This window comes from Eutrigla gurnardus, assembly GCF_963514095.1.
Source record: "Eutrigla gurnardus genome assembly, chromosome: 13".
Lineage (NCBI taxonomy): Eukaryota > Metazoa > Chordata > Actinopteri > Perciformes > Triglidae > Eutrigla > Eutrigla gurnardus.
The window spans coordinates 16,363,065-16,381,597 of NC_139936.1; the positions used below are offsets into that span (position 1 = coordinate 16,363,065).

Below are 18,533 nucleotides of genomic sequence, written 5' to 3' on the forward strand. Positions count from 1 at the left end.
ACTAAAAAGGTGCTCAATAAGTCATATGAATTATTATTATCATCATCATGACCAGCCTGCCTCCTCCTCCTCCTCCTCCTCCTCCTCCTCCCTGGTGCTCAGCCTCCTCCGTCCGTGGGTGGAGTTCCATCCACCGACGTGCTGATGCGACTGGTTCCTAAGACAACCCATAAAACATGTATTTGCATTAGCGAGGCTCGCTCCACCTCCACCACCAACAACAACACCAGCTCCACCACCACAGAGGAGTGAGCTGCAGGACACAGGAATGCACCGCCTTAGAGAGACCCGTTCGCCGCGAGGACAGAGTTTTTGAGCGCGCGGGACTTCCAGCAGAGACGGCACGCGCTGGACGGATCTATGATGCAGAATACTTCCGCGTAAAGGCTCCAACATTGAGTTACCCCGTTAGCGACCACTACGCTGGGACTGAGTCTGTGTAAGTACACTGTTTGTTTGTTTCGTGCTGTGTTGGTAGAAAGTAAAAAAAAAAAAAAAAAAAGTCAAAACATTGTAGATTTTATGTAAATATGTGAGCATACAATTCCACAGAAGATACATACATACCAGGGGGAAATAATTAACAACTGAATAGCAATATCAGGTACAAAAGCTTATTAGAATAAGTGCAAAACTACTATTCATACAATGCAAAAGACAATAAGCTGCCATAGTGATGCCATGCAGTGGTTCCTAACATAGGGATTGTGGGTCCAAAAGGGGTCCCAATGTAAATGTGAGGGTCCCCGTTACGTAAAGGCACATCATTACGTTCCTTTACATGAATTAGCCTATGTTTCAAGGGAAATACATTTTCTCCTGGACTTCTTCTGTTTTCTGAACAAATTGGTTAATGTAAATTCAAATGTAATGTAAATTAGAGGGATCCTGTGTCCAAAATATCAACATTAGTTCAAGTGTTATGTAAATTATGTTGTTTGCGCTGACAAATAAATATTAGCATCTTTCAGCTCATTGTTTTGGTTCTCACCAGTCTAATCAACCAGACTGGTCAATCAATCATTGTTCTCAGTGGGGGGGGAGTGAAAAAGCCACTCAAAGCTACCTGGCTAGCATAAAAAAAAAAAAAAACAGACAGATAGTAAGCGACTAGCTCGTGAACTTTATGGAGCATTTATCAGCTTAACAGCATATATTGATATTAATATATTTTATTTAAATCAAAGGAGCTGGTAGAGACCAAACATTGAGCTAAAATAATGACGTAATGAAATAATGATGTAAATAATGACTTCCTTACATCAGCTGGTCAGATGTGTAAACCTCTCCCACTGGGAAGGGTTGGGAAGGAACCACTGCCATGCTAAACATGTATGTTTGTTTAAGTGCAGACCTGTGTGATGACTTCATCATGTCGTGCTTTAAACTGAAAGATCATCTTGTGGATTTTGCATCATGTTTCTTTGAAGACTTGAACTCCATTTGATTAAGGAAAACTTATAAATAACGTCCATACATCTTGTCCAAAGTAACTGTTACTGTCCTCCATCACCAGGAAATACACTCACCTGTGACATCACACTTCACGTCAGTTTCCAGTGTTGCTTGCTTGACAGCCCACATGTGTATGTGTTGTTCCTGTGGAAAGTCCTGTGTCTGTGCTTTTTGCTCATCTGCTGTTGTATGTGTGTGGTTCCTCCTCAGTTTCCTCGCAGAGACTTCTGGGTTTGTTCCTCCATCCACAGGATGCATATGAATAGCTTATTAAATCAATGGAGTAAGTATTGAGATATCCAAATACCTTTTTTTTTTCAAACTCTTCTCTTTACATATACTGTATGTCGCGTGTAGACAAACTAAAGCGATCTGATGCCAAACTGAGGAACCACAACGTCTCGACCCGTGATCTGTGCAGTGCTTCATTGTTACCGTCTCACATCCCTTAACAGCAGCTATAGTGTTCAATCATCATGTTAGTGCCTTTGATGAACTGGGGCTTCAAGCAGGTGACTCTGCTGTTCAGTCATTGTGTTTAGCTCGGCATTGTTCCGCTATAGAACGACCTTCTCAGCATGCTGCCTTTCTAAATGTGTTCATAGAGACGTGTCCTGTTACCTGCCCCCCGTGTCCAACACATCCACAGTCTATAGGCTTCTTTCCTTTTCACCTCTTGCACGTGTCCTATTTGTTCACAGATATGGAGCAATATAATTGGTTTGTGACTCTGTTGGTGGCCGTTTTCATTGTAATGGCTCAATAATCTACACATATTGTATTTACCTTATTAACCTGTTACATTCCTTGGAAGTTAGCTCAGCTGCTAAGCTTCAATCTCCATGTTTGCACAGGCTTTGTAGTTTGCAGCATGCAGGCCTCCTGAGAAAGCAGCTCTTAGGAAGACGTTTGTGTGCCTCCCTCCCTCACCGAGGAGAGGCATTTAGATTTACATGCAGACTTGTTGTGGGAGTCTGTGCAGTGGAAGGATTCAGGGAGGGACAGAGAGGGAATCCTTGAATCTGATTTTGATGCTGAATTCTACGTTTTGTCCCTTCACCTCGTGGATATCACAATGAAATGTAGAGAAAAATACTTAACATGTCTCACTCTGCTCCGTCTGGGTGTTTTCCCCTCTGAGGGGTTTGGGTGTAACCCGCTACGGACACACCACCCCACCCTTAGTGGTGTGGGAGTTGACAGTATGTTATCGGTCAGTGCCCTCTCATTTCCAAACCATACTCAAAGACATTTATACTGTAGCTTTAAAGGAATAGTTCAACATTTTGGGGATCTGAGAGCATCTCTGACCCAACTCTGGATAATAATGCCTGGCTTCAGCTACTATCACCATTACAGCTACTCTACTACCTGTCGTTGGATGTTGACTTTGCTTCATGTGCTGCCTTCAGGAATGTATGTTGGTTGTCTTTTGGTGCACGGCCACATTTTTCCAACATAGCACAAACTTGACGAAGGGAGGGTTTGGCTCAAACACTGGATGAGTTCAGTGTTGTGCTGATGGTCTGTGTGTGTGTGTGTGTGTGTGTGTGTGTGTGTGTGTGTGTGTGTGTGTGTGTAGTGTAGTGTAGGAAGGGACAGAGATACATTGTGTTGTTTTCCACATTTTTCATGACCTCCAACACTGTTTCCAGCCCACTCACCCATCTCTACAAGAGACATGTTGTTCTCAAACAGGATTTTTTTTTATTTTTCTTCACAGAAGAAAAATACAGGAGACAGTATCTCACTCTGCCAACGTTTCCACAAGCAGTCAGGGTGTAAATAATACCTCATGTTGTCTTCCATGGTCCAGCGAAGGGGCCCAGTGTATATAATTATACCAGCAATAAGACTGGAGGCGGACCTGAAGTGGTGCGGTTTGAGTTATTCACTTATTAAAGAGGGGAGGGGTGAGCGTTTTGGGGTATTTTTTCCTTTATTAAGCAATGCATTTAACATTCATTAGACATTTTCAAGGGCTTTAGCTTTTTCGTGATGTAAATGGTGATCTAATCGTTGCAGACAGCTGGTCTTAGCCGAGCACTCCTATTTTAAGATGTCATATTAATATAGGCCGTAGGATGTTATTCTGCAGTGCTGTGCTGGTAGCTCGGCAACAAGTTGAATGCATTTAAAGTGACTTCACTGTCTGCTGAGAATTAAAGCATCTACAGCTCCCTCTAAGTATTTAATATACTGAAAAACCTTTATGTTTCAACAAGACCCATCCAACATTCTTAATATTTTCTTTGGACGCTTCCTTTGACGATGAGGATACTTCCCCCCAAAATGAACCCTCTACCTTTTTCTGATCCCTTAAATCCCACTTCCCTCCGCCATCTTATAGTTTAGACCCTGAACGCATCACTTGTCAGAGATTGTTTGTGTGACTTGATGGATGCAACAGGAACCACATGACCCCTTCACCTTGGTATTAGGTGGTTTACCACACACAGCCATGACCACATAACAGTTTTCTAAAGTTTTTCCGTTGGATGACTTTACAGCCAGTTAGAAGAGTAAACATCTCTATTCTCTGATTGATCCTGTATGTTTGAGTCGACACTTGGATGTATAATGAAGTCTAAAAAGACAACAACAACAAAAAAATAGAATTCTGTGAGTTAGCTGGTGTGGCTAACAGTGTAACCCGAGTTTAAGCATGATGGTAGTGAATGAGGGCACTGGAACAGAAAGACATTGAAGACGAAATGTTCTATAATGCATCAGTTCCTGGGTGACGCCTGATTGTTGTCAGGGAATACCTCCAAGCCAGGAGGCTTTAAGAACTGTAAACAGCCTTTATGAGCAGTGTTCAATGAATTTTGCTAAGCTAAGCTAACAGGCTGCTAGCTATAGCTTTATATTAACAATGCAGACGTGAGAGTGATGTGGAAATGTTGAGTATCTTTTGTTGAATTGGTTCTAATATTCTTCTATTCCGCCAGTTTTTAATACATCAATTGACTGATTCCATAACTGAGCTGCACAAATCTTCCAGCAAACCTTGTTGCCGTCCTATACTGTAAACCACATTATGGTCAGCCGTAGTGCATGCATGTGCACACCCAAAAATATCTAATAGTACTGATTTATAAAAACTGGCTGAATATTCAAGTATGAAATATGAGGATTGTTATTGTTAAGCTGTCACCCATCTTAGTAATGTATTTCAGAATAACATCAGCATGGAGATACAGCATGCCACATGGCTTCACCTACGTAATGCTGTTTGTCATTGATATGAAGCCTGTTGATGTTTCTCCTCCTGCAAGCTAATGTCAATACGGCTTGGAAGGACACGCCGATGACGACTGTTTCATGGACAGAAAACAAAGCAACATCATTACACTGTACTGAAGGTTGAAAGGCGTGTTAGACTGCATCTTAAAGCTGCCGTACCTGCACCACACCAAGTGTATCGTATGAGAAACATTTAGCAGCTAAAGAGTAGTAGAAAAATAGATGTGGGGGAGACCAAATCAGAGCAAAAATTAGAGTTTATATATTATAATACTGCACATATGTAGGTCAGGTGACTAGAGGTACTGGAGCCACATTCATCTCCATGTCTGCTGCATCTAAACAAACTAAAAAGCCATTGAAAGTCGACTTATCGGCCATTTTTGTTTCAAGTAAACAAAGATTTCTCTCATTGATTAGTCAGGTTTCTTTGCATTTTTCATGTTGAATTACATATTTCCAAGAAAAAAGAAAGAAAGTGATGCTATTGTGTGATTCTTTGTGGAGATCGACAGAAAATCAACTAATTCATTAGTCGACAAACTCGTATGAGTTTTAGTCGACTAAGAATTGCTTTAAAAATATATGAATATTGCCACCGATAATCATTGGACATCTACTTTTAACTTAGAGTCCAGTACGAAATGCTAAATCTGCCTCTTACTTTAGGATTGAAACATTCACTGTATCCCACCGAGGTTTGCGTTCTGCAACAGTGGCGTAACTTATCATCGCTGTGGACGCCGGCGGGGAGCCGCAGCGATGCGTCGCCAAGCTCTGGTGGTCCCTTATTGATCCGTTGTCGACCAATCCGATCCCCGTCTGCCATCCCTGCCTTCAGAAAGCTGCAGACGAAGGCATGGAAAATCCATGAAGCGATTAATGGCTACTGTGGCTTGGCTCAGGCCAGTTTAGGTGCTTGACTTTAATGCAGGAGAAAGCAGCCAAAACTGTCATGAGCAGAGGGGTGTTAAAGGCAGATTAATGCTGCGCTGTGGCGAGTTTGCCCCCTTCGTACATACTTTACGGATGAAGTCACCGGGGCTCGGAGGATCCTTTTAAGAGTCACTTCTCGACTTCGATGGCATGCCGTTCCAGTTTTGCTGTGTTTTGCACCTGGAAAGCTCATTAGCACCTATTTGGTGTTGAAAAAAAAACAGACTGACTTGCTGTTACTGGCATCATTTTGAGTTCAAGTGTTGGGAAACACCTTGGCATCAGCTACGTGAATCTCCCTGGTTGTGAGGTGACATAGTCAACACAGAAGTCAACACACACACACACACACACACACACACACACACACACACACACACACACACACACACACACACACACACACACACAGCTTATGTCACATTCCAGTCTGATTTTATGGACGATCCAGCTAGGAAATCCTCATGTTGAGAGACGGAGCTCTGTGGAAAAATCTCTCTTTGGTGCGAACTGATTTTCACTGTGAGTCCGTTCATGAAGGACATTCCCTATCAGCTGGGAGGACGTCAGCGTGGTGAATGGCCGGCCCTGATACTCCTGGTGATGCTGTCTGTGGTCAGACGTGGGTCAAACTCGCAGCGGGTTGTGATATCTGGCCTTTCATCGTGGACCGACATATTTCCTGCATGCTTGTGTAACTTTCCCATCTCAATGTCGAAGAATCACCTCTCGGCTCATGTGCATCTGAGATACCCGAGTCAGAACTGACAACACAACAGCTGGATCATCTTTTCACTGTTTTATTAATCCTGACTATAGAACTGTTGATGTGTTGGGACCAGATTCCTATTACGTTGTCTAAAAGAGGATCATAACAAGTGGTGAACCCAAACTGCAGGCAGAGAGCAGAGCAGATGGGATATCCAGGTTTCTCTGCAGCTTGTGGTCCGTTATGGTCCCTGTGTGCCGGTTTGGATGGAGCTGACGGATCGGGTTAAAGAGACAGAAAAGCACACAAAGTGGGGGGAAAGAATGTAGAGGAAACTGGAAAGGATTAATTAAATCAATAGTCTTGTGTTAACAATTAATTGAAATCTTATGAAAGGCGACTCGAGAAAGATTTAAGACCCGACTCTCTTCAACTTTAGTGTTTTAGCCTCGCTCAGCGCCAGTTTTGGTTTTATGGTCTTATAGTTTTGGCTCAGTCTCACCGCTCTCATCGACATTCTTTCCAGATGCAACAGGCATCAGTTTTCATACAACCTGCCAAACAGCAGCTAGCTGACCACGGTGCAGCATTTACCAGTTCTCAGGAGAAGGTAGAGACCAAAACCCGAGCTCAAAGGAGACTAAATATGGACCTTAAATTCATCAGGTTGACTCCAATTAATACTAATCTTGCTCTTCTGCTCGATGTGCAAATGGGAAACCTTTTTTGCACGTTAACAATATTTACATTGTAGTGGAATAATATTGTGTTTTTAAGGAATCAATGAAAGCTTAAAGGACATGTTTATCTAGAAAGACCAGCTGTAGTCAACAAAAGAACATCTTGTATTATGGGGGGAAAATCTACAAGTTTTCTCTAGATTAAAGTGGCCTTTATTGTGACCACCTGTGCAACAATCATGCTGTCTAATCAGCATCTTAATATGACACACCTGTCAGGTGGATGGATTATCTCAGCAAAGCAGAAGTGCTTGCTAACACAGATTTAAACAAATATGTGAACACAATTTGAGAGAAATAGGTATTTTGGTTACATAGAAAAAGTCTTATAGATGTTTGAATTCAGCTCATGAAAAATTGGAGCAAAAAGCGTTTTTGTTAAGTGTATTTTGCACGTTTTGGTGCATGACCTTTCAACTGGCAACTAAAGCTTTGAATGTAAATACCTATTGAGAAGGAGAAGGGAAGTAGAGATGAAGGCTTGAGACAGTAGTAAGTAGACGGAGAGAGAGAGACCGCTATGACAGAGCTGCACTGTAAGCGTTTCGCTCTGACTCTGCCGGAGCTGAAAGTGTACTGATTGTTTAGTCCCGAGCCGAATGAACAAAAGCAGCATGAATAGAAGGGGTTGATTCCCCCCGGCTTGATTGACAAAAAACCCTGGCGATTGTGTTCGGGTGTCAGTGTGTGCTTTCCACCGGCGTCATTGTAAAGGCGAGAGAGGCTGTTGTCGTGGTAAAACAAACTCTGACCTTCAGTGTTGTCACAGCAGTCGTCCGTGGCTGGAATTAGGTCAGGACTACCCCCCTTTGTGAGGACTAGAACGGGATGTGAAGTTTATAAGATGCTGTAGTGTCTCGGGGGCCTCCTCGGACAACTCGTCAGATGCCGATGTTTGGTCAGTGGCCCCTCAGCGTCAGATACAGATGCACGTCAGAGCAACCGATGTGGTATAAAGAGTGAGAAAGTCCCCTTAGGGAGGAAGTCGGGGTGCATGGGTGGGTCATAAAATCCCAGGACTTTCACCAAGGAGACCACTGTTTGTGAGTTGTGTGAACCACACTGACTTATTTCACCTTACTTTTGTGACTTCATTACGTAACATACGTAACGAAATAAACCTAAGAACAATGTAAACCTATGTTTAATTTTATTTTGAGAGGACACTATGCATGGCAACAATGCCATCCCTTCAAGAAAAATGCTTTGAAGACCAAATAAGATGTTTCAGCAGATCATGAAGTGTTGTATCTTAATACCGACTTGTACCGAAATGTAGATAATTTATGTTGTGTGTGAAGAGAAATAATGAGTTGCATAAATACTAGAAATTTAAGATCATTGACAGCAACACATTTACTTGTGTATCCGTCTCTTTTATTCTGTATGTGTTTTGTGTCAGAAATGAGATGATACCTTCTCTCGAGGAAAAACAACTCTCTTAGGGAACTCCGGACAATGTCTGTGTTCCTCCATCAGTCCCGCCTCTATTTTAAGCCTCGCTCTATTCTCCGTCTTTGTTTCACTCTGTGAAGTGGAAGCACTTTGCCTCATCTACGCGGCTAATAAGTGGGGGAGTGGAATTAGACCTTTGTGAGCCTCTCTTTCATCCACGGTCGCTTTCATACTGCTAGATGCATAAATTGCCCTTTTTGTTTTGTTACACGGCCTTTTGTGTTGGCGGGGTCTGTTTTGCAGCAGTGTGCAATGAAATGATTATTATAACTATTGTTGTGTTGCTGTTATATGTCATGATTCATACCATCGGATTGATTTTGAAACATTTCATTTAAGGTTATTCACAAAATGAGCAAAATAAAAAAAAAAAGTCTCTCTTCTGGTTGGCTGTCAATACAAACCAAACTAACATGTCATTAGTTTGAATTAATTAAAATAGAACCCACATACTCTTAAAACACATTGAATAATTAAAGGGGCTTCCGCTGTCAGAGCTCAAAGCATTAAAAGATTACTTTTTAAAAATCAACAACCTGTTGCAGACACTATAAATAACAGGGCCTCGCCATGAACACTTTTCAGTCGAACTACTTTTTGCCAAAGAAAGGTCCTTAATTTCAGCTGCACATCATGCAGATCAGAGGTGTTAGGGAAATTCCTATTTAATCATGTATTTCCAGCTCCAAACCTCAAAGAGACTTCTAGAAAATGTCTAAATTAACCTGCGGATAAACAAATGAGTTGAAAAAAAACACATTGTTTGAATGATTCTTTTCTACACCTTTTTATTTCCTTGATAATCTGACTTTAACTGACTGATTCCAGGTTTTCTTATAGCTTCCTTCTAACCTGCGTCCGTGTGTCTCTACTCTCCCAGTGGACATCTCCAGGATGTGTGACGTGGACGTGTCCCCGGAGCCCACAAGTCCCACCCTGTACGGCGAGTCCTCGGACAAGTACTACCATGTGGACCGCTGGCAGAAGTTACGCACCGCCGTCCGCAAACTGGAGTTCTGGGAAAACTTCACGGCCGAGCTGATCGGGAGCGGTTTCTTCTCCAAAGTCTATAAGGTATTTTTGTCCTCCCTCTCTCTCTCTCTCTCGTTTTGCCTCAGTGCCTCCGTGTGAGCTGCCATCAAAGCTCGCCTTGTTTCGGCCACTAATTGGAACATTCCTGCCATTCCGTGATTGGCCCACCAGCATCGGGGACCGCGGTGGTGCAATACTCATCCTCAGCTGAGATCTTACGTAACTCCGAATGTGACTCCACCGGTGCTGGACTGGAGAGCTGGTTTTCACACATTTAGGCTTCAAGCGTTCACTTTCTTATTTTGGACCGATGTTAAAATTTAATCGACAAAGAAAAAACACAAATTGGTTCTGGATTACACTTTTATGAATCTCCCCATCACTGTTCCTGCATCCGCATCTGCTATCCCTGCTCCCACTGTCTGTCCCACTAACTTACACCGGCGTCCTTCAGGTGATGCACAGCACCAGTCGGAAGGTGATGGTGGTGAAGATCTACAAAAACGATGTGGACCAAGACAGCATCGTGCGAGAGATCAGCCTGCTGCAGAAGCTCTCCCACCCCAACATCGTCAGGTAACGGGTCCACTCACGTGCTTTCACCAATGGGTTTATATAGTTATCAGGAGCATTGGTGAGATCTTTTAAAATACAATTTATATTTCTGCAAAATCCACACAGATGTTTTTCACTGTGAGCAAATACTTTAAAGATAATAATCTGCTTAATGGCCTTTAATGAAGCTTTGTAAGAGACATACTATCTTATTTACTCAAATCAGATATACTTTCTATTACAAGCACACATGTTTGTTCTTTGCAGGAAGCCGTTCCTTTCCGTACAATATGAAAATCTATTAGCAGACTCCTAATCTGTCCTTGAGTTGTGTAATCCATCACGGTGAATGTAGGGATCATATGGATTTTTGTCACTTTGCACTGTTTAGTTGATTTAGATGATTTGTTTTCATTATTGTACTCTGACTTTGACAAACTCAAGCAAGTTTCAAGAGCCATTTGACTTTGTGTTATTAATTAAACATCCAGCAGACAGAGGCCAACATTAGCCATGCATCCATCCATCCATCTGATGAATGTAAATTATTTTCGTTCTCCACCAACTCCTGAGGGAAATATCTGTCTGTTTAGCTGCTAAACGTTTCGCTATGTGCTCCAGCTAAATCATAAAAAAAAAAATGTTGTTCATCTCAGGTAGTTTTGTAGTTGTGACATGGCTGAAGCACAGCTTCGCTGCAGCGGGGTAATGAGACCTTGGTGCTATTAACACCAGATATGTCATCTACAGGACTTACATAAGATGTGAAACCAGGCGGACATAATGTTTGCATGAGCAATCTTATTTTAGCCATTTAGCAAGGTCACGGTGGTGAGGTTATCAGAGTGCAGCTTATCTGCTGAGGTCACTGCTAACAGCGTTGAAAGCAGCGCTCACACTCTAAGTACCTGTGTACACACACCGACCTGCTCACACGGCGTAGGCAGAAACCAAACACAGGGTGTGTGCATTGTTCCCGAGACTCGACGCAAAATTGTTGCGTCATTGTTCTCCGAAACGTGAGCTTTGATAATAAACTGCAATCAAATAAATGGGTTAGTAAATGTTCAGTACAAAAGCACCTCACTGAGACTCTTTGTTGTTCCGGCGACATGTTTTTCATCACCATGAACACAGACACACAGATGTTTGACTCAAATACTCACTAAAGGTGGATTCATACACCGCTGAAAATAGTTCCTAACAAATGGATGAGTTTAAGTAACGCTTGATAAAAACAAGTGAGACAGGGTAGCAAAGTCAAAAAGTATACGACAGACTTTTTATTATATTTGTTTCAATATGAATTTGATAGAAAATATAATGGCCTTTTTGAAAAAAAGTATACTTTTGTATCTGTGTTATTTCATGCTAGCCACTCTGTGAAGCAGTAGCGCTTTGAGCTAACATGCTAACATGACTCCCTCAACAAACCCATCTCATGAAGACATTTCCTCCGTTTCTAGATATCTGGGTATTTGTGTCAAAGAAGACAAACTGTATCCAATCTTAGAGGTGAGTCATACATCTTTTTCCCTTTTTTTTCCATTTTGCACCTCTGAGTCATCGTCGCTGTGCACGTTGGTGTGAGAAAACACACCGGATTACACTGATAGGAGTTGATAGTGATAAAGGAATGGTGAGCGTCGAGCCGGGCATGTAAATGTCAGGAAATTATATTTTCTTGCCGCTGTGTAGAACACATACATATGTATATGTTGGCTGTTCCAGTACGTAAACGGTGGATGTCTGGAGGAGCTTCTAGCCAGGAAGGATGTCCCTCTGTGCTGGAGGGAGAAGGTAGACCTGGCCTGTGATGTAAGCAGAGGGATGATCTACCTGCACTACAAGAACATTTACCACAGAGACCTCAACTCCAAGGTGAGACCCTCAGCCTCCTCAGGCTCCGGCCCGTTGCTATGACACCCAGTGTTGCCACAGGGCTCGTTAGCGTCTCATCTCGTCGCTCATCAGCTGCTCTCACAGCGACCACCACGTAGACCACACAGGGGAGGCACTGTAGTTGATACCTGCACGCCATCGCTCAACATCCAGAATATGAGGCCACCGGTGAGAGATTTAGAACTTGAGAATCGAGAAGTTCTTTGCGGCCCATTTGTTGGTTAAGAACAAGAAAATGTGGAAATGTCCTTCCCACCAGCGGGAGACGAGATCAGACGGACCTTCAGCTATTTAGTTACATTCTGCCAGTGCGAACCTCAGCACCGAGGGTTTGATTCCCGGCTCCCCGCCAGATCAGCAAACTCTCTGGTGCTGCTGTTACACAGGTGACACCCAGCACCAGTGCGGTGGCTGAATTTGAGTTGCTACAGCTAACCGCTAATTAGCAGCAGGTAGGACAAAATGGAAATATTTTTGTTTCTGCCACTTTCATCCAAAACTATTGACCCAGCTACGAACCATCCAGTTCGCGGCAAAGGAAACACACAGACGGCTGACTGAACGGCCGACCTCCTGCTGTAAACACATTAAACATTGAAGGGTGCTGAGGTGATAAGGGGAAGCGATTGAGACTGGAGATCCTGAACCTCCTCTCTAAATAAAACAATATGTTTTCACAGAAGAAAAGCACATATAATGAACGATGGCTGAATTAAATTTAGCTGCTTCAGTTTCAGGGTCAAACAGTTGAAATGGAATGGAGCCATCCTAAATATGATTGGTAACACCAAACATTTGGCCTTTTCTATAACTATTGTGAGACTGACAAGCAAACGAACTTCGGGATGTTATGTTTTCTGACTTACATTCTAACTTTGAAGGAGTTTACCCAGAAACCACATCTGACCGTACTGATGTGTGATAATGAGGATCTGAAAGGCCTGATGGAACAGACTGATGGGAGACCGCGGGTTAAGAGAGCCCAGGTGGCCTGTAATTCTATTTATAGTCTCTTTAACTACCAAATGATTTGGGCTTGTCCCATAGAAGAAACAAATGAGTGTCAGCGTGAAAACAATGGCAGTAAAATAAGGAAAAGAGAGTGTGTGTGGGTCTGATAGACCTCAATAGTCTACCACACAACTTCTGTATTATTGCCGAGCATAAACATGATTTAGGTTTAGGTTTTTGAAGATTTTAAATCAATATATCACCCTTATCCTCCCAGAAAAAGCATTCAATCAATCGCTTGCATTCTACAAAGTAATACAAGTTCTACATCAAAAATAAGAGGTTTAAAATATTTTTTTCAGTTTCTGTTATTATTTTTCCCATAAAACACATTTTACTGACGTAGACATTCCAGTTTACTTCGTGATTAACTAGCGATCATGCCTCGATTGCAGATCCTCATCCATGTTCTCATGCGTGGGAATGCTTGTGTGCCTCTGTGTGTGCGTGCGTGTGTGTGTGTGTAGGTGCTGTCTCTCCTGTTGCCAGGCTTCACAGATGAAAAAGTCAGTAATGCAGAGAGTCACGGCAACATGGCAGTCATTCCATTGTCATGTTAATAGCTCGTTGCCAACTCAGTGCTGTTGCTGCACACAGAACTTTGTGGATCTGTGTGAGAGTGGGGGGGGGGGGTCCCAACACGCACTTTACCCTGAGGCAACTCATTTGGCCGCGTCCCAATTGACTTTATTGACACGGAGGTTGGATTACATCATGATCTGGCCACAGAAACGGGATTGATGCGTGCAGAAAGTTGGTCCATATCATTCAGTAGTGATGACTGAATGAATCCTGATTTGGAGATAAATTAAAAGCTCCATTAATAGGACTATTTTAAAGACTTTGGCCTTTTGTGCAAAGAAACTTGCATTGAGTCATTCGTGGCTGGACGTGAAGCTTCTGAAGCTTTTTGGGACGTTCCAAAAGGCTAATTACATCACAGGGACCTCTTATCCAATGCAGCCGTTGTGCCTCGGTAACTTAACGTTCCTGGAAACGTTGTGGCCCCTTTTAATAATTAGCGCCTCTCTTTCTTTATCTGCAAACGCTTTCCACTTTTGGTCCCCAAACCGTTTGCTTTCCTCAGCGAATTAGGACTAAATTTAGAGTCGAAGTGTGGGATCGGGACGTTTTCCCCCGGAGAGCCTCCTAATAACAGGCTACTGGATGGAAACAGGCTTCACTGCAATGGGAGCCAGATGCTGACTCGTCTCTTTCACACACAAACACACATGCAGAGATCCTTGCAAAGAGAAACGGTCGCTTGCAGGATTTATTTGCATTCATACACAAGAATTACATGTTTCTATCAGATCACCAGCACTCATGCATCAACATCCCACATATTAAACCACACATGTACACTTATACACACACTAGGGGCCACCCACCTTTGTTATGCAACGACAGCGCTCCCACTGTCTGTCCTGTCATCACACCTCCGGCTCTCAGCCTGGAGGAATCAATGAACCGTGCTTCCACTTTGTTCCACAGAGATTATGAACTTTTCATACAAATCTGATGACAGCCGGCTGGTCGGTGTGATGGAGGCTAGCCCGTGTAGTAACTTAAAAGTCAGCCACATTGAGTCTCTACACGTGGGGTCTGGGTGAATTATTTAGTGCCCTGGAGAGGCGCCGACAACGGATCCTATTGAGCTGGTTGATAAGTGGCGAGGCCAAGAAAGCTGCTGGATGTTCACTTTCCAGGCAACATGTTCACTCAATGGAAGCCCATTCAGAGATGAGACTTCACTATTAAAGACAACAAAAGGAACTTTTGATGCCGCCTGCCATTTTCCCCCCAGATATCAAGCTCACACTGCCCCCTGTTGGCTAAAACATAGCACTGCAGCTGTATTCTTATATCCTGTTCAATCTGTGCAGAACTGCCTGATCCGGGTGACGTCTCGGGGTCGGGAGGCCCTGGTGACGGACTTCGGCCTGGCCAGGGAGGTGGTGGAGCCAGCGGTCAAAGACCCCGGCAGGAAGCTCTCTCTGGTGGGCTCGGCCTTCTGGATGGCCCCCGAGATGCTCCGAGGAGAGCCGTATGACCGCAAGGTACTCTTGCTTCAGCTGGATGCACATTTATGTTTATTAGTTTCACTATGGATCGGTCTACTAATTATCTTCTTGATAAATCAATTAATTGATACATTGAAGGGTTTATTAGATGTCAGAAAATATTAAATACCGATTACAATATCCGAAAGCCCAAGATAGAGGCTCCAAACAGTACATACGTTGAGTATGTTTATCTTTAAAAGTATATTTTTTTGCAGCTTGTTGCTTTTCAAAACTCGGGATCAATAACTGCATCATGTCATACTACTTCAAGGTGGATGTTTTCTCCTTCGGCATCGTGCTCTGTGAGATCCTGGCCAGGATCGCTGCCGACCCAGAGATACTACCCAGAACACAGGTAGAGCTCCATGAGGAATACACACACACACACACACACACACAGTTTAGAATGTTTGATCATAGATTATGGTTGTGATGCTTAAGTTTCTGTAAATCAGTGGATTCTTTATAGCTGATATCGTGCAGCCGTACTATTGACGCATTACATGAAAACAGATTTTACTTGATGTAAGGACGTGGAAATGGTAACATGCATGAATATTCAGTATTGGCAGAACAATCAACACTGATGAGTCAAACCCCGCCGACACAAACTCATGTTCCTCTTCCTGGCAGCGTGTGAATAGCAGCATATGTCGTCTCGTTGTCACATCAAACTTATCAACTCATCCCAGAAAGTGTGAAAAAGACAATGTTCACTGTTCCAGTTGCAGCATCGGATGTGTTGAACTTGACACATCCTTGGTAGGTTTTGTTAAATATGCCCTCTAGTGTGACATTTGTGGATATGAATGTATTTCAGGACTACGGGCTGGATGTGAACGCGTTCAGGGAGCTGGTGACCGACTGTCCTCAGCGTCTTCTGGAGCTAGCAGCCAGCTGCTGTATGGTAGGTACACAGGAGAACCTACCTATTAAAATACAATGGATAAAATACATAAAATATACATGAATATAATATATAAATAAATATAACAAATAATAATAATATAATTAAAACAATATTAATAATACAGTATATGAATAATATATAATACAAATTATATAAAAATAATACATAATAATATATGATAAAGGGGCGCCAGTAGAGTTGGTGCACCATGTACCAAGGCTAAGTCCCCACTGCAGCGGCTCCGTGTTCGAATCCGACCGGCAGCCCTTTCTGCATGTCGTCCCCTCTCTCCCCCTTTCACTCTGTCCTGTCTCTCAATAGAGGCAAAAAATAATATAATAATATATAATATCATAATAAATAATAATATATAATAAAAATAATCATAATATAATAATAAATAAATATACATAAAATGTGTATTACAACAAAAACCAGGTTACAGCATTCAGACAAGTGAAGAAAAAGTGGGTGGTTTATCGTTTATAAATTGAGATGGTTAACAGACAAACAGTTAAATGTCCCTCAGCCACTCTCTTCTCCTCCAATCACAGCTGGAGTCCTTCAGGCGGCCGGCGTTCGCCGAGTTGCTCGATGAGTTGGGAGAAGTCGCCGAGAGTCTGGAGCCACCAGCCAAACCCGACGAGACCACGAGCTGAGTCGTCTGCCCCGGGGAGCCCCGCCCACCCAGTGGCAGCAAGCGAGTGTCTGGGATTGATTGGGCGACCGTCTGGACAGGAAATGGGCATCGCTCTCCTCCGCTGCACGACACACAACCGTGGCTGAACTTAACTGAGGTGGTGCAGATGTACTAGATGTGTGTTTTTGGGGAGGGGAGTGGAAACTCTCCCGACGTCTCACGGACACTTTGCAGACAAACAGAAGTTTGACTCGTAGGATGGATTTGAACATAATGTTCTGGGGTCTTGTCCTCTCGTCCTTCCTGAACTCCTTCCTGTCTGTTCATGTGTTTTCTGCCTCTTCTCCGTCTCTACCAGGACTTTAACGAACACATCACTTTATATATAAGACGGGACACAACAAAAATATGAAGCTGAAGACATTTGAAGTTTGGAGTAATTTTGAGCTTCTTCTTAAAGTAATATTTTTCTGATGCTAAAGAGACATATAACTTTCAGGCCTTTATTCAGAGTAACAAATTATTTTAGTTATTTGGTGGATTTTGCATAAAAGAACCAAACATCTCTTAATGAAATCACAAAAAGCAGTTCTTTTCTGTATATTCTCAGTTTAATGTCCTTGTGTCTTTTCTCGCTTTGTTATATTTTGTCGTTGTTACTTTGAACTCAACATGTGCGTGTAAATATTTAATTACTTATTTTCTTTTGTTTATATCTTTTTAAATTCTGCCACCTTTTTGGGGGGATTGAAATTGTCCACATTCCTTTAAGTTGACCAGTATTGACTACTTTGCGGTTTGTGCATGCCTCCGTGATTTTTCTTTAAGGCAGCTTAAATACAATATTAACTTTCGCACAAAGGCACATTTGATTTTTTCATATGAAACTGAATCCAGCGTTTTAGTTAGTTATGAAAGGTGAGACATATATGTTTAGTTTTATTATACATAAATCATAAACCAGGGGAAAATATAAACGACAACACAGAAACAGACTCACCAATTAGTAGAAATACAAATAAAATGTAATTTACCATTAAAGGAAGATCATTTGCTCAGAGTGACTGTGTAAATATTCACCTGCATTTAGAAGTCATTACATTTAATCTCCTTAAATACAAATAAAATTTCAGTCCCATGTCAAATAAAAACTGTGTCATTTATTGTGAGACTTTCTACATTCAACTGCATTGATAATAAAACTGCAGAAGGGAACACCAACTCCTGGAACTGAATGGTGGTGCTCGAATGAAAGGATGAAGATGGAAGGATATTGTCTGCACATGCATTATAGCATCTTTAACACTAAATTCTTAATTGCATTATGGCAAATTATTACTAAACTGCACTTCCTACTGCTTTTTTAGGGGAATATTTTTTTTCCGGACTGAATGTTAGCTATAAAAGTACATAGTTAAGGTTGAAGCAACAAAATGTGTAAGTTAGGTTCAGCTCTATTTTAATTTAATTGTAATTCATTTTACTACTTTACTTTTTAATGGATTATTTATGTCATATTATATACATTGTCTACACATCTTTTAAACAAACTATACAATTCTTTTTCATGAATATTATTGAGACATAATATTCTGACTTTTTGTCGATATGCTACACTATTTGGGGAGTTTCGACATTTTTATATCATCCTATATGATGACTTTTTATGACACACTTTTTTTTCACATGTAATACCATGGATTTTATTTATTTATTTTTTTACTTTTTTCATAGACAAACTGCTATTTGACTATTTTTATTTTTTTATTTATTATGACATACTATACCATGCCATTTTTCATCATGCTTTACTATCACTTTTAGGACATTTTTAATGACACACTGTATTATGCCTTTTGAAGCAGAGCAGGGCACC

General features: G+C 41.9%; 1 protein-coding gene across 1 annotated transcript; it reads left to right on the forward strand.

Annotated features, from left to right (window-relative positions):
- Positions 1 to 243: 243 nt before the first annotated feature.
- LOC311023006 (dual specificity testis-specific protein kinase 1) lies at positions 244 to 17,790 on the forward strand. The gene is made up of 10 exons (XM_084024642.1): positions 244 to 439; positions 1,666 to 1,738; positions 9,422 to 9,615; positions 10,028 to 10,149; positions 11,595 to 11,643; positions 11,860 to 12,009; positions 14,928 to 15,101; positions 15,379 to 15,462; positions 15,928 to 16,014; positions 16,572 to 17,790. Exons 2-10 carry the CDS (start codon positions 1,708 to 1,710, stop codon positions 16,674 to 16,676), a joined length of 996 nt encoding a protein of 331 aa, XP_083880768.1. The 5' UTR covers positions 244 to 439; positions 1,666 to 1,707; the 3' UTR covers positions 16,677 to 17,790.
- The last annotated feature ends 743 nt before the right edge of the window (positions 17,791 to 18,533 follow it).

Excerpts from the sequence above, each read along its gene's own strand:
- LOC311023006 (XM_084024642.1), top strand. The coding sequence starts at position 1,708 with ATGCATATGAATAGCTTATTAAATCAATGGA. Across the intron at positions 11,644-11,859 it reads AACTGTATCCAATCTTAGAG|TACGTAAACGGTGGATGTCT; the intron begins GTGAGTCATACA and ends TGGCTGTTCCAG. Across the intron at positions 12,010-14,927 it reads ACAGAGACCTCAACTCCAAG|AACTGCCTGATCCGGGTGAC; the intron begins GTGAGACCCTCA and ends CAATCTGTGCAG.